The sequence below is a fragment of the Urocitellus parryii genome, chromosome 13 (assembly GCF_045843805.1).
Source record: "Urocitellus parryii isolate mUroPar1 chromosome 13, mUroPar1.hap1, whole genome shotgun sequence".
In the NCBI taxonomy this organism is placed as follows: domain Eukaryota; kingdom Metazoa; phylum Chordata; class Mammalia; order Rodentia; family Sciuridae; genus Urocitellus; species Urocitellus parryii.
This window is the reverse complement of record NC_135543.1, coordinates 48,913,661-48,929,902: the sequence shown is the minus strand read 5'-3', so window position 1 is coordinate 48,929,902 and position 16,242 is coordinate 48,913,661. Positions and strand designations below refer to the sequence as shown.

Genomic DNA, 16,242 nt, shown 5'->3' with positions numbered 1-16,242 from the left:
TCACTCACACATTGCTGGTAGGACTACAAATTGGTTAAACTACTCTGGAAAGTAGTATGGAGATTCCTCAAAAAAACAAAACGAAACAACAACAAAAAAACTAGGAATGGAACCACCATTTGACCTCCGTTATTCTACTCCTTGGTATATATATCCAAAGGAGTTAAAATCAGCATACTACAGTGATATAGCCACATCAGTGTATATAGCAGCACAATTCACAATAGCTAGGCTGTGGAACCAACCTAGGTGCCCTTCAACAGATAATGAATAAAGAAAATGTGGTATAAATACACAATGGAATATAACTCAGCCATAAAAAAGGATGATTTATGGCATTGTTGGTAAATGGATGAAACTGGAGACTATCATTTTAAGTGAAATATGCCAGTCCCAAAGCCAAAGGTCAAATGTTTTCAATATGTGGAAGCTAACCCATAGTAAGTGGGTGGGCTGGGGGAGAAAGAATAGAAATTCAGTAGATTAGACAAATGGGAATGAAGGGAGACAGGACAGGAAAAGGAAAGATAATGGAATGAATCTGACATAATTTTCCTATGAAATACACCACAGTGAATCCCACCATTTTGTACATCCACAAGAATGGGACTCTAATTAGAATAAGATATATTCCATGCCTATATAATTATATCAAAATGATTTTTACTGTCATGTATAAATAAAAAGTAACAATTAAAAAAACAGGAATATCCAAATTGGGGAGAAAAAAAAAAGAAAGAAATTGCCCTCTGATTTCATGTATGACACCAATTTCTATCTTAAACTGAGTGAATGATTTGTGGCTTACAGGTGAGATTCTCTCCCACACATAGCTGTTGTGTGTGAATCTAGGAGGAAGAACAGAGAGATGAGAAGCCAGAGATTCTGTCTGCAGTGTGTGTGTGTTTTAACAGAATGTGTGTGTGATAAAAAGGTGGTGTTCTCCAGTGAATATATGGTTAAAAAGAAACTAAAAAAAGAAAAACAACAACAACAACAACAAAAAAAAAACATAGAATGTTAAGCGGCCAAGTAGTTCTACTTGATTTCAAAATCTAGTTTCAAGACGACCAGTTGGCCATTAACCAGATTAGTGACACTAAAATATAAAAGCAGGTCTGGTGAATAAGATCACACTAGTCTTCTTTTTAACAAATGAAATTTAAGGTTCCAACTGACACATTCAGTAGTCGGTTAAGAGTGAGCAGAAGGTGAAAAAAGACTTTTTTTTTTATTAAATTTGGTTATTTTAACGGGATGGATAATAGGTTGCTGCAAGGGTTTATCTATTAGGTTTCTGTTGTTGTTGTTGTTTTAATATTTTTTTCAGTTGTACATGAATTTTATTTATTTATATGTGGCACTAAGGATCGAACCCAGGGCTATAACCCCAGCCCTGTCAGTTTTTAAGAAGCTCAATGGTAGAGTGTTTGACAAGCTAGCATGCATGATGCACATGCATGACGCACATGATTTAAACCCTAGCACCACTAAGCCCCTGCCAAAAGATGGGCAAGATATGTATATGTTTGTAGCCCCTGTCCAGCACGGGCTACTGAACTGAGGTCACTCGGGTAAACTTGGAGTGACAGAAAATGACCACGCACACATGGAAATACCTTTTTCTGGGCTTCAGGACGGCTTCCCTGCCTCCAGCAGCAAGCTCCCAAAAGAAGGGCAAGAGAAAAACAAGAGAGGCTGATAAGAGAGAGGGGAGCACGTTCTGAGGCTTGGTTTTTATTTTGGGGGGAAGCTAATCCATGGAACATTCTATCAAAAAAAAAAAGGGCAAAAGGGTAAGATTACAATAAACAGGTGGGTGTAATTCAACTCCATTGGGTGATTCCCACTCCCAAAGCTGCACCTTTCTTATTCAAGCGGAGGTAAAGTCCACTTGCAATGAAGGTACCTGTCCAGTACCACTTTACTCAGGACTTAAAGGTGTGTGCATAGCTCCTGTTCAGGGCGGCCCCCCACATATGTTTATAACAAGAAAGAAACAAGTGGTAAAGTGAACATTGAAGATAAAAAAAGAGAAAAAGGATTAAGTAGTTAGGATGAGATAAGAGGTGACTAGTTTTGCTTATAGTTAGAACATATTATATAGGAAGAAGGTTATCCTTTTAGAAAGATAAGATAGGTAAAGAAGTAGGATAGACTGGTAAAAGTAAGAGAACTAGATTTAGAATAGCTTGACCTATGCTTTTATTATTTCTCTGACAAACTGAAAAAACTGGAATGATAAAAAAATGGAATTGGGGGGGGGGCTGGGGTTGTGGCTCAGCGGTAGAGCACTCGCCTCCCACGTGTGAGACCCTGGGTTCAATCTTCAGCACCACATAAAAATACATAAACAAAATAAAGATATTGTGCCCATGTATAACTAAAAAATATTTTTAAAAAAATGGAATAGAAAGTTTGAAAAGAGAAATAAAGGTCTGGGAGATCCTTCTCATGAGAGATATATTTAAAAAACTGATGGAGGTTAGAAGTAATGCACTAATATTCATCTAAAATATTATTTAATATAAAACAAAAAAGTGGTTGGTCTGAACTATGGTTATGTTTGTAGGCTAACTACAGTGGAAATATAAAGGAACATGAAAATTGAAGGTACAAAGTAAGAAAGCAGATGAATTAACAATGAGGTCCAGAATGGATCAGGAAGAAAATCAAGGAAAGGGCTAAAAAACTGGAAGAGAAGAAAGACTCCACTAACTTTTATAGGAAAGAGATGGTAAAAGAATAGAGCAATAGAAGGTTGATTGTAATTTTTTTTAAAAAGCGGCTAAAAAAGGAAAGAAATCCTTTCCCAAGTGATTATTATGATTATTCGTTCCACTACAAAGTTTTGATCAAAAGCAAATTTCTATAGGCCTTACTTAAAATTAATCTTGTCAAAAATATTACAACTCAACACTTACCACACATTGCAACAGACTTTGCCTCTTCAATAGACTGATGTTTATCAGTTAAACGAGCTTTGGTTACTTTGTGTTCATTTACCTCTTGTTCTAACCTTTGTTGTAATGATTTAAGCTTGTAGTTTAAATCTATCTCTAAATTATTCTTTTCCTGTAAAATTGGAATGTGAAATCACATAAAAACCATGAAACAGGCACATGATTAAATCTTACATTATTTAATATCCCAAAAGAGATAAATGCATTACTTTTTAAATCACAATAAACATATCTAAAAGTAAAATATCACTTTTTATTTTCTCCCCTTTTTTCCTGTTTGAATCATTAACCATGGCTAGTGTTGAACAAGTTGTGCTAGTGGTTACATTCAGGATGATTCACTGCTAGGATCACAAATGAATAATCTTTCAGCTTATTTATTTTTTACCACCATTTTGTAAAAATAGTATTAAATTATTTTTATTTATGTTGACACTTATACCCACATTTACTTTTCTTTAACAAAAGAGACATCTGATGGCAAGTCATTGAGATAGAAAGGGAGAAGTAGTAAAAATGTATTCCATTTCTTTTAGTGTACTTCTATTGATTCTTTCATCCTATTTCCATATTTACACAAGCTTGGCCATCAAAAACTCTTCTAAAAGTTACAAAATATGTTCAAAAGCCAAGATAAAGGGCTAGAGTTGTAGCTCAGTGGTATAAAATAAAAATAAAAATAAAACAAGGTACTGTTTCCATTTACAACTAAAAAAAAAAAAAAAAGGTCCAGATAAGTTAGTAGCTTTTCTGATAATTTATCTGAGGTTCTGCTCAATTTACAACATTTCAGGGAGGCACTGAAAAAGACATAGACCAGTAAATTATCAATTTAATCCTTTCCTCAAAGTATGTAATAGAGGATAACAAATATTTGATTGTTCAATGTAAAGGCTAATTGTTCATGCTCTTTTCTATTTTGCTGAATTTTACAAATAAAATGGATTAAAAGTGCATGGTCTACTAAATACTAATCCTTTATTTTCCTTTTTTTATAAGACATTATAGTAAGAATGAGCACCTTCTTCTTACCCATATAAAAGTAAACTAGAAAAAATTTATTTTTAAAAGCTATTTCCATCCAAAACAATTTGTGTTGATCTTTTAAATGTTAAACATCTAACTCTCTCAAGAATACAAACAAAAAATAATAGAATAAGACGACCCTGAGTAAGACATACATCCCACATACTAATGAATCAATCAAACAGAAAAGCTTTTAGAAATATACCTAAACATTACAAATGAATGCTATTTTATAAACACACCTCATAAATTTTGATGATTTTTAAATACTATCTTATAATTGATACGTTATGTCATTTACCTTTTCTGAATGATTAAGCATGTCTTGAGCCTCTTTTCTTTCTCCCTCCACTCTTTCAAGATTATGTTTGAGATGCTTCACCTCCTCTTGTAAAGATGTAATTCGAGCTACCAAATGAGAAAAAAAAAGTTTAAGTCTGTTGCCACTAAAAAGAAAAGATTTTTTTCCCCCAGAAAGATTATTAAATTTAAAAAAAGTAACTGAGTATGATGGTATACACCTATAATCCTAGCCACTGGGGAGGGCTGAGGCCGGATAGCATGTTCAGAACAACTTAGCGAAACTCTGTCTCAACATAAAAAATAAAAAGGGATGGGGATATAACTCAGTGGTTAAGTGCCCCTGAGTTCAGTCTCCAGTAGCCAGCCCCTCCCCCCAAAAAAAGAATAAAAATATGAATGGTAACTAGATATCTTCTAATATATATTCTTTCTTGTACAACTAGTCAAAAAGATGAAGCCTGAGCAGGGGCTAGAAATCAGACCAAAGTTCTTATGCATGCTCATTTTTGGCACATTAAAACTAGCATTCTTTAGTTGATTAAGGCAAGTATTCATTAAATGTCATGAATGTGCTAGACACTATGCAGTGTTTAACAAATTTTGTGTGTGTGTGTGTGTGTGTGTGTGTGTGTGTTTTGGTACTGGGGATTAAACCCAGGGGTGCATAACCACTGTTCCACATTTTCAGTCCCTTTTTATATTTTATTCAGAGACAGGGTCTTGCTAATTTGCTGAGGCTGGCTTTAAACTCACTATCTTCCTGCCTTAGCCTTCCAAGTAGCTCCTCCATCTCAGACACCAGGGACATACATATAACCCTTAAGAAATACCACTATATACAACACCACAGTGACTATATTAGGATTGATAATACTTGAATATTGTCCTTGATAAGGATGGCAAGCAACTAAAACTCTCATATACTGTTAATGAATATAAACTGGTACAGCTACACTTTGAAATATTTGAAAGTATTTATTAATAGTAAACACACATATATATCTTATGACTCTGCCGCCACTCCTAGGTGTCTCCTCAACAGAAAGCACATATATGATTACCAAAAAGTACATACAATAACTTTCGTATCAGTGCTCTTCAAAAGAGCCCCTAAAAGGAAATAATCAGAATATCTATTTACCATGGAACAACTGACAAATAAATTGCAGTGATTATATGTAATAAATGGAATACATAATCAAGGGGAAAGAACAAACTACTTCCATATATAACAATATGGATGAACCTCACAAACATGTTGAGTCTAAAAAGCCAGAAAAAGGAATGTTTACTACATGACTCCATTTATAAAAATTTCAAAAACAAGCAAAAAGGAAAACTAATTTATGATGTTTTGTCAAAGTAGTGATTATTTTGGGGTGAGAAGGTTAGTAACTAAGAGGAATCCCACGGGACTTCTGGGTTGCTTGGCATATTCAGTTTCATGATGTTCCTATTATGAAAATTGTTCCCTTCCTCCCTCTCTCTCTTCCTTACCTCATTCTTTCTCTCTCCCTGCCCCATCTATCTTTTTTTTCTATTTGGTAGTACTGACAAGTGAACTCAGGGGCACTGTACCACTGAGATATATTCCCAGTCTTTTTTTTTTTTTCTTTAAGTACTGGGGATTGAACCCAGGGGTATTTTACCATTAAGCCATATCCCCAGCCCTTTTTATTTTTTATTCTGAGACAGGGTCTGACTAAATTGCTTAGGCTCTTCATTAAGTTGTTGAGGCTGTCTTCAACCTCAAACTTGCAACACTCCTGCCTCTGCCTCCTACAGGTGTACACCACCACGTCTGGCTACATGTACATTTTTATATATTGTATTTTAATTTGTGTAGATATGTTAAGTTCAACAAAAGTCTTACTTAAATCTAAAAGTGTTAAAATCTCCAAATAAAATATATCTACAAAAAGGTATAAACTTGAGGTTCACCAATAATATGCAACAAGTAAAAACAAATGAATGGGGATGTCACTCAGTGGTAGAGTGCTGGCCTAGCATGTGTGAGACCCTGGGTTTGATCTCCAGCACCGCAAAAAAGAGAGAGAGGAAAAAAGGGTAAATAACAGGAAAATACATATTAAGAAAAAAAGGTTTCAATATTTGATATATTTAATTCACTTATAGTAATAAAAATTCTAATCCACTAAGATGATGGTCATTACAAAGAAACAAAAAGGCATTTGTGAAATACCCACAGCTACCATATTCAATGAGCAAACCAATAAGAAAATTCCATTTACAAGCATATCCACAAAAAAGAAACTTCCCATAAAGAAATTTAAACAAAGAAGCATAAGGCCTGTTCACTGAAAACTAAAAGCATTTCTAAACCAAGTGTAGTATGCATGTCTATACTTGAATATTGTCCTTGGAGGTTGTTCTCAGGAGGTTGGGGCAGGAGAATTGTTTGAGCCAAGGAGTTCAAGGCCAGTCTGGGCAACAAAATGAGACCTTTTCTCAAAAACAAAACAACAAACAAAAACAACAAAATAATAAAACATTGCTTAAAAAAAAAAACTATACCCCATGTTCATGGAATTGAAGACAATTTTGTTAAGCTAGCAATACTACCCAAAGCAATCTGTAGATTCAACCTTCAAAAATTCCAACACTCTTTACTGAAGAAGTGGAATAGCCAACCTTTGAATTCACAGGGAACTGCAAATAACAGCTAAAATACAATTGCAATACAATAATACCGGAGGACTCAAATTTCCCAATTTCAAATCTTGATATAAAGCTACAGTGATCAAAACAATGCAATACTAGCGTAAGATAGCAATACAAACCCATGGAATAGAACTGGAGATCCAGAAATAAACCCATACATCTATGGGAAATTTGTTTTATTTTTTCAGTGTTAGGAATTGAACCCAGGGCCTCATATGCATGCTAAGCAAGAGCTCTCCCATCGAACTCCATTCCCAAGGCATTTTTAAAAAACAGAATAGTCTTTTCAGCAAATGGTGCTGAAAAACTGGATATCAAATGCTCACCTTTATGAAAAGCACTGCTAAGCCAAGTGTAGTAATGCATGCCTATACTCCTAGTTATTAATTTCATTTCATTATGGAGATGAAAATCAAAACCACAGTGAGGGCTCGGGTTGTAACTCAGTAGTAAAACACTTGCCTAGCATATATGAAGCACTGGGTTTAATTCTCAGCACCACATATAAAAATAAAATAAAGGTCCATGGACAACAAAAAATATATATAAAAAATAAACAAATCCTTCTTAAAACAATAATGGAAAGTAAAATGGTGCAGACATTGCAAAGAACAGTCTAGAAGTTCCTCAAATGTTAAACATAATAATTACCATATAACCCAGCAACTCTACTTCTAAATATATTCTCAAAACAGCTAAACATAGATACCCCAACAAACAAATACTTGTACACAAATGTTCATGGCATTGCTATTCATAATAGCTGAAAGGTAAAAAAAAAAAAAAATCATTGAGAAGCTATGCAAACTGTTGTCTAATACAACAGAATACTTCTCAGCCATTAATGGAGTACTGATATATTCTAGAATATAGATAAACTTTAAAATCTTTACACTACATGAAAGAAGTCAACATAAAACGATACCTATTGTATGATATCATTTATAAGAAATATATAGAACAAATAAAATTCAGAGACAGAAGATTGGGGACTGCCAGGAGCTAGATGGAAAGGAAAATAGGGAAACCCAGCTTAATGGATACAGAGGTTTCTTTGGGGGTAATGAAAATGTTTTGGAACTAGACAGAGGAGGTAGTTGTATAACATTTTGAAATTGAGATATGGTATTTCTGTTCTAATACTTTGATAAAGGAAAGAAAGAAGCATTTAATCTGACTTTCTTTTATAAGGTGACCTTCAAGGAAACCTGATGAGAAGTTTCTCTTCACAGTAGTATTCCAGTTAAAAATTAAGAAAGAAGGATAAAATTACAAGATCACTATTTCTGCAAATGCTTAAAGAAACAAAATTTAGTTAATAATCATCAGTGTCTGCCAACACCAAAAAGAGACTTTATGTGCCTCGTGGTGTCTAAACACCAGTTAAGTATCCCTGTCAAACACTGCAAGTCTCTAGATCTAACTTCCAATTTAAAGTACTACAGGGGATAGAGCAACATATTAAATGACACTGGCAGATAATTTCAGCAAAATCCAGACTGGGAGATACTCGTAGGTCAAAATCCTGATTTGTTTAACCACAAATAAGAGCAACAAGAGAATACAATTAACAAAATAGGATAAACATATATTAAAGGAAACTTGAGACATATTAATAAAATACAATGTACATATTTTGAGTGGCTGAATGTTTGAAATTTTAATTCAAGTAAAATAAGCCCAGTAACAAGAACAAATTATAAAAATATTGGAAGAAATTGAGCACTTAGTAGATACCTTCTTATTTTATTTATTTATGTTTTAGTTGTAGATGGACACATAACTTTATTTTATTTATTTATTTTTATATGGTCCTGAAGATGGAACTCAGTGCCTAGCAAGTGCTCTACTACTGAGCCACAACTCCAGCTCCTCAAAAGTTAACTTCTTTTCCAGCTTTCATAATAATATTATGGTTAGTTTTATTTTTTAAAATCCATATTTTTAAGAGATGCTGAAATATTTACCAAATTAAACAATACTGATGCCTGACATTTGCTTCCAAAGAATTCAATATGAGAGGACTAGGGAGGCCGGGCAGGGGAATAAAAATGAAACAAGACTGGCTACCAGATGATTGAAGCTGGATGATGAAAACATAGGGTCATTTTGGTATTTTACTTTGGTATATGTCAGAAATTTTCCAAAATAAAAAGTTAAAAGAAAAATTAACTAAATGATATAGATTTTGAAAAAAAAAGGTTTTTAAAAATGGCTTATTTTTAAACATGTCTTCTGCATTTTAATATGAAAAATCAATAACAAACTTACTATATGAAAAAGTTTGTCATTTCAATTAAAATTTTCATTCCTCCATGATATTTTCATCTTTCTCTATTCCTTTTCATTAAGCATCTACAGCCTAAACTTTTGGAAGCTTACTTTCTTGTATTGGCAGCCTTAATGAAACACTAGTCTAGCTGCTGGCAAACATCAGGACTACAGTCTGTTTCTATAGAGACCTGAAACTAAGAGTATCTTTTCTATTCTTCTTTTGAAACAGGATCTCACTGTGTTGTCCAGACAGGTCTTGAACTCCTAGGCTGAAGTGATCCTGCCTCAACCTCCCAAGTAGCTGGACTACTGGTGAAAACCACCATGCCTGGCTTTTAATTTTTTAAAAGAGTTACAAAAAAGAAGAATGTACAACAAAGATCATATGTGGCCCTAAGATATTTATAATCCAATTATATTTAGGAAGTCTCTCACACATACACTGACCACTCGTGTACATGAAGGATATTTAATTAGGGAATAACAACCATGAGTCTGCCAGAAGCCCAGCAGCCCAAACTAAAAGAAATTCATACCTGAAGGATCTAAAAGTTCTTAAGGACCATAAAAGATTAACGTAAAAATTATGATTCTTGGGGCTGGGGATGTGGCTCAAGTGGTAACGTGCTGAGGGCCATTGCCAAGTAGGTATGACGCATCAAAATTTCCTTGCCAGCGTACCCCATGGATTTCCCTGTTGACATTGCATGTATGCTTTAGTAAGGTGACTTTGCTCAAAGACCAGGGCGGATCCGGGTTTAGAGCTGATCAGGTTTGAGGAAGTTTCCCCACTCCTTGAGTTTAAGGCATTCCCGGTTTTAGATAAGTTTAGGGCGTTCCCGGTTTAAGACAATATGGGTTTTAGGGAAGTTGGAGGTTGAAGATTATTGCTGCTGGGATTAGGGTGTTCCTGCTGCTTGTTCCCATTGAGTTCTCCTGAGATTCAAATGGGATTTGGAAAAAAGCCTCATGGAATAGGTGAATTGGGCAGGCAGATTTTGGATTTCAGTCAAATCATCTTCTTTTTCTGTAGAAATTGTTTTGGTTAACCTCTCTGGAATCCAAATCGGCTGCTATTCTCCCTGTGGAAACACACAGACAGAGCCCCGACTCCAGACTATTACTGGGTCAGGACCTCTCCATTGTCCTGTTAGAATATCTTTCCAAAGTACCTTAGGCTTATATACATTTTTTGGATACATGTCTTTCCGCAGCACTAAGTCCTGATGAATCCAAATTTAGAAAGTTTAGAGTAAAAAGGGTTACTTTAAGTTTATCTTTGGGGGATATATACCCGTTTCCAATTCCCTCTTTTTGCTTTAATAAGTACGTTTTAATAGTTTGATGAGCTCTTTCAACTATGCCTTGTCCCTGTGGATTGCATGGGATTCCTGTTATATGAGTAATACCAAATGATGAGCAAAATTGTTTAAAAGAGGTAGAAGTATAACCAGGACCGTTATAAGTTTTTCTCCGGCATGAAGGGACCCCATCAAAAATCCGGAAGAAGTATCAACTGTAACATGTAAATATTTTAATTTTCCAAATTCTGGCAAGTGTGTGACGTCCATCTGCCAAATATGGTTAGGTATCAGTCCTCTAGGATTGACTCCAAGATTAACTTGTGGTAAAAAGGTCACACAATTTTGACATTGTTTTATTATATGTCTGGCTTGTTCCTTAGTTATTTTAAAACGCTTTTGTAAAGTATTAGCATTAACATGAAACCTTTTATGAAAATTTGTAGCTTCTTCTAGTGTAGAGAAAATATGTAAGTCATGTGTAGTCTTATCTGCTAAATCATTGCCCAAACTAAGGGCTCCAGGCAATCCTGTATGTGCCCTAATATGTCCTATAAAGAATGGATCTTTTCTGTCCCAGATTAGACTTTGTATAGTGGAAAACAAAGAGAAAACAGTAGAGGAAGGGGAAATCCTACCAGCATCTTCAAGGGATAATATAGCACTAACTATATACTGACTATCAGAAAATAAATTAAATACAGAATCTTTGAACATCACAAAAGCTTGTAAAACTGCATTAAGCTCTACCTTTTGAGCTGATTGTTTGGGAACTAAAAATGTAAAAATTTGATCAGGGGTAACTACTGCTGCTGTACCATTATTAGACCCATCAGTGAATATATTTGGAGCATTCACGATAGGTGTTTTTCTTGTCATTTTAGGAAAAACTACAGGATGCTTAGACCAAAAAGACAACAAAGGATTAGATGGTAAATGATTATCAAATGAAACATTCGATTTACACATGATTATTGCCCATGTATTTAATTCATTAGCTAACTCATCAATTTGGTCCATATTATATGGAGTAATCATTTTATTGGGAGAAATTCCAAACACTCCCTTTGCTGCTCTTATTCCTTTGAGTATTAATTGTCCTACAGCCTCAGGATAGCTAGTAAGAAGAGTGTTAGGAGAATAAGATAAATGTATCCACAATAATGGACCTTCTTGCCAAAATATTCCTGTAGGAATATTTTTTGTTGGTAGTACAATAAATAATAAAGGCAAACTTATATCAATTCTATCTAGATGCATATTTTCCATATATGTTTCAATAATTTTTAATGCCTTTCTAGCTTTAGGAGTTAACATTCGGGGTGAATTTGGATCTGATGGACCTTTTAGAATATCAAATAAAGGTCCCAACTCTCCTGTTGGTATGCCTAGATAAGGCCTTATCCAATTTATATCTCCCAATAACTTTTGAAAGTCGTTAAGTGATTTGAGTTGATCTACTCGTATTTGAATTTTTGGTGGATGGACCATGGTTGAGGATAATAGAACTCCTAAATAATTAATTGGAAAATTTAATTGTACTTTATCTATTGCTATCTCTAGATTATAATTTTTTTAACATGTTCATAAGTGTGGCATAACATTCCAGCAATGTGTTTTTATCTTTATGTGCTAATAATACATCATCCATATAGTGAAATATTTTTAGTTCAGGATTTTGATTTCTAAGTGGCTGGATTGCTTTATTAACATAGATTTGACACATAGTTGGACTGTTAGCCATTCCTTGAAGGGAGTACTTTCCATTCATGTCTTTCATCAGGACCTTCATGATTTAATGCAGGGATAGTAAATGCAAAACGTGGACTATCCTCGGGATGAATTGGAATCGGAAAAAAAACAGTCCTTAATATCTATAACTAAAACATGCCACATTTTTGTAAAGCAGACAATTGAGGAATCCCTGATTGAGCAGGTCCCATAATAACGATCTCATTATTAATGGCTCTTAAATCTTGCAATAATCTCCATTTACCCGATTTCTTTTTGATGACAAAAATGGGAGTATTATGGGGAGATACGGAAGGTTGTAAATGTCCTTCCGCTAATTGTTGTTTTACCAGATCATGGGCTACTTGTATCTTTTCTTTAGTCAGGGGCCACTGAGGAACTCACACTGGTCTGATTTTCAATTTTGATTGTCTCAGTGGCCCTTTCTGAAAATCCAACCCATGTCTGTCCGTTCCTTGATCTATTTGAATTGGTGCTGCTATACCTTGTTCTTGTTTTCCTAATCTTTTTTCTTTCCTAACACCTTGTCTAGCCCTAGTAGTGGGCGCATTAGGATTGATGTTACTTGTTAACATCAAACCTAGTTGACCTAGGACATCTCGTCCCCATAAATTAATAGGAAGGTAATCCAAAACATATGGCTGTATAGTTCCTTCACATCCTTCAGGATCCTTCCAATGTAATACCATAGCACTTCTATGGGGATTAGTCGCCACTCCTAGGCCTCGAAGAGTTTGAGTGGCTTGTTGTAATGGCCAATGTTTTGGCCATTCTTGAAGAGATATGATGCTAAGGTCAGCACCTGTGTCCAGTAGTCCATTAAACTCATGACCTTGAATATTTAGTTTTAGCATTGGGCGAGAATCTAAATTTAAAGACAGCATAGCCCAATCTACACCTGTGGAGCCTAATCCCCTGGAACCTCTTTCTGCATTTTGACTAGAGAATTTATTATGTTGGCTAGGTATTATTAACAACTGTGCTATTCTATCTCCAGGTGAAATTACTGATATACCTCCTGGAGAACTAGCTATAATTTTTATTTCACCTACATAATCGGGATCGATTACCCCAGGACTTATCATAAGTCCTTTTAATGTAGATGAACTACGTCCCAATAATAAGCCTACTGTTCCTTGGGGAAGAGGTCCTTTTAGTCCTGTAGGATGATTTGAACTCCCATCTCTGGAGTTAGTACTGCTCTGGCAGAGGTGCAGATGTCCAACCCTGCGCTCCCTCGGGTTTGTCTGATGAGGAATTTAATGGACAATGTGTCCTGGGCACCACCCTGATGGTGTTGCTGGGTTCCTCCACTGCTCCGTATATTTGTGGTTGTGGGCCCCGGAGCATTGGGCCCCCCAGTCCGTTTTTTGGCAATGAAGCCTGATGCCTTTCTCCACGATATCGTGGGTAAATACCTGATCCTTGTCCGTTTTTTGATAAAGGAGTAGCTTCTATGGTGGTTTGAAAATGGCATTCATTAGCCCAATGTCTCCCTCTATGGCATCGTGGGCAAATACCTGGTATTCTATTCCTTTGATTTCTAGTTTTGTTAAAACCTCCTCTTATGGGGCAACTCCTTTTAAAATGTCCTGTTTGTTCACAATTATAGCATGTTTCTGGCCTGGCATCTAAAGCCTGTTGTACTGCAGCTTTCAAGACTTGCCCTTGTTCATTAATCTCTACATAATTTAATATATGTGTTTAAATCTTCATGTCTCCATGGTCTAATAACCTCTCTGCAGCAACAATTTGCTTGGTCATAAGCCAGTTGTTTTATTAATGGCATTGCTTGTTCTGTATCCCCCCAAAATTTGGCAGCCGTTTGAATAAGCCTATCTACAAAGTCAGCGTAAGGTTCATTAGGTCTCTGTATTACCTTAGATAGCTGACCTTGTAAATCTCCATGTCCTTTAAAGTCTTCCATGCCCTAACTGCATCTGCAGCAATTTGTGCATATATAGCAGGATCATATTCAATTTGTTGCCGTTGACAGTCATAAGGTCCTTTTCCTAACAACATATCTAGATTTCTTTGAGGGTAACCGGCTGCTGCATTTCGCCTAGCTGTCTGCGTGCAAAATTCCTCATTGGCAACCTTCCATAAAAAAATATTGTCCTCCATTTAGCACAGATTTACACATGCTAGCCCAATCTGCTGGCGTCATGTCCAAGTTAGTAATGGACTCGACCATGCTTACCGTGAAGGGAGCTTGGGGACCATACGTTGTTACAGCCTCCTTTAACTGCTTCACTGTTTTAAAATCTAAAGCATGGTGAATTCGCTGCCCTCCTGCCTGCTCAAGTACAGGGCATGCTAATCTTTGAGGTCCTGTCTCAGGCTCCCATCTATCAACTACGGGGTTTGAGGGCCACTCAGCTATTTCCATCGGTGGGACTGTTGGTTGAATTACGCCCTCTGGTAATAAAACGGAGTTAGTAACAGCCTCTTGTTGTGGCCTTTTTCCTAATAACCCCTTTTCCTTTAAATTTTCTTCCTCTCTCTGACTAGCTCGAGAGACCTTCTCTTTGGCTTGATCTAAAATGTCTTTCTCCATGGTCTGAATCTCTAACAATTTACTTAACACCTTTTCGGTTTCTTTTTTACTAATTTCTAATCTTCTATAAAGATAACGCAAACCAATAAGATAACACAAAACAAAACCGCAACTGAATGAAACAAAAACTGAATAAAAATTCGCTGTATCAATTTTCTCTTTCTTGGGGCTAACAAACTTCAAACCTTGAGCCAACCATTTTTCCCAGTTTGCCTGAGAAATTTCTAGGGACAGGCAACTTGAAATAAAAACAAAATAAATCAAAACAAGAATACATTGTTTTTTGAAATGGTAACCCATTCTCTCGCCTTCCATCAGGGGCGAGCAATTTCACTTACCTCCAAGTTTCAGATGTTCCCTGTACTGGCCACCAAATGCCAGTGTCTTGACTGGGCACAGAATCACGAGCCAATCACAGCTTTGTAGATTCAAACAGCAATTCTTTATTCCCGAACTCACACTGGCCTCCACACACATTCAGGGGAAATCCAAAATCTGCCCGCCCAATTCACCTACTCCATGAGGCTTTTTTCCAAATCCCATCTGAATCTCACGAGAACTCAACGGGAACAAGCAGCAGGAACACCCTAATCCCAGCAGCAATAATCTTCAACCTCCAACTTCCCTAAAACCCTTATTGTCTTAAACCGGGAACACCCTAAACTTATCTAAAACCGGGAACGCCTTAAACTCAAGGAGTGGGGAAACTTCCTCAAACCTGATCAGCTCTAAACCCGGATCCACCCTGGTCTTTGAGCAAGGTCACCTTACTAAAGCATACATGCAATGTCAACAGGGAAATCCATTTAACATGGGGTACGCTGGCAAGGAAATTTTGATGCGTCATACCTACTTGGCAATGGCCCTCAGCAGTAACTTGCTCACCTGGCATCCACGGGCGCTGAGTTCAATCCTCAGCACCACATAAAATTAAAGATGTCATGTCCACCGAAAACTAAAAAATAAATATTTTTTTAAAAAATTTTCTCTCTCTCTCTCTTAAAAAAATGATTCTTTTAACCACACTGCATAACAGAAGTATAAAAAAATGATAAGTTGATTAATAATATATCATGCCATGAACTTTTCTTAACTTTAAAAAATATCTAAAAAAATTAGATTCAGTTAAAAAAAAGACTACTGGGGCTGAGGATGTGGCTCAAGTGGTAGCATGCTCGCCTGGCATGGATGCGGCCCGGGTTCGATCCTCAGCACCACAAAGATGTTGTGTCCGCAGAAAACTACAAAATAAATATTAAAATTCTCTCTCTCCTCTCTCTTTAAAAAAAAAAAAAAAACAACCACTACTGATTAAGCACATAGATAATGGCCTCTCCCTTGGAAGCAAGCATTCTAAAGCTTGGTCATATTGGAGAGAATGTGG

At 35.9% G+C, this 16,242-nt stretch overlaps 1 protein-coding gene across 3 annotated transcripts in view; it reads right to left on the bottom strand.

Moving 5' to 3' along the window:
- The window catches only part of Rock1 (Rho associated coiled-coil containing protein kinase 1), a 148,596-nt gene that overhangs the window by 37,907 nt on the left and 94,447 nt on the right, over window positions 1-16,242 (bottom strand). For all 3 annotated transcript variants that reach the window (XR_013342362.1, XM_077792264.1, XM_077792263.1), the window contains exons 17-18: window positions 4,291-4,397; window positions 2,925-3,075 (exon numbers count right to left, since the gene is read on the bottom strand). Coding sequence is in view for 2 of the 3 variants with exons in the window: in XM_077792264.1 (XP_077648390.1) it covers window positions 2,925-3,075; window positions 4,291-4,397 (258 nt within the window). In the remaining variant the exon portion in view is untranslated. The remainder of the gene's footprint in view (window positions 1-2,924; window positions 3,076-4,290; window positions 4,398-16,242) is intronic.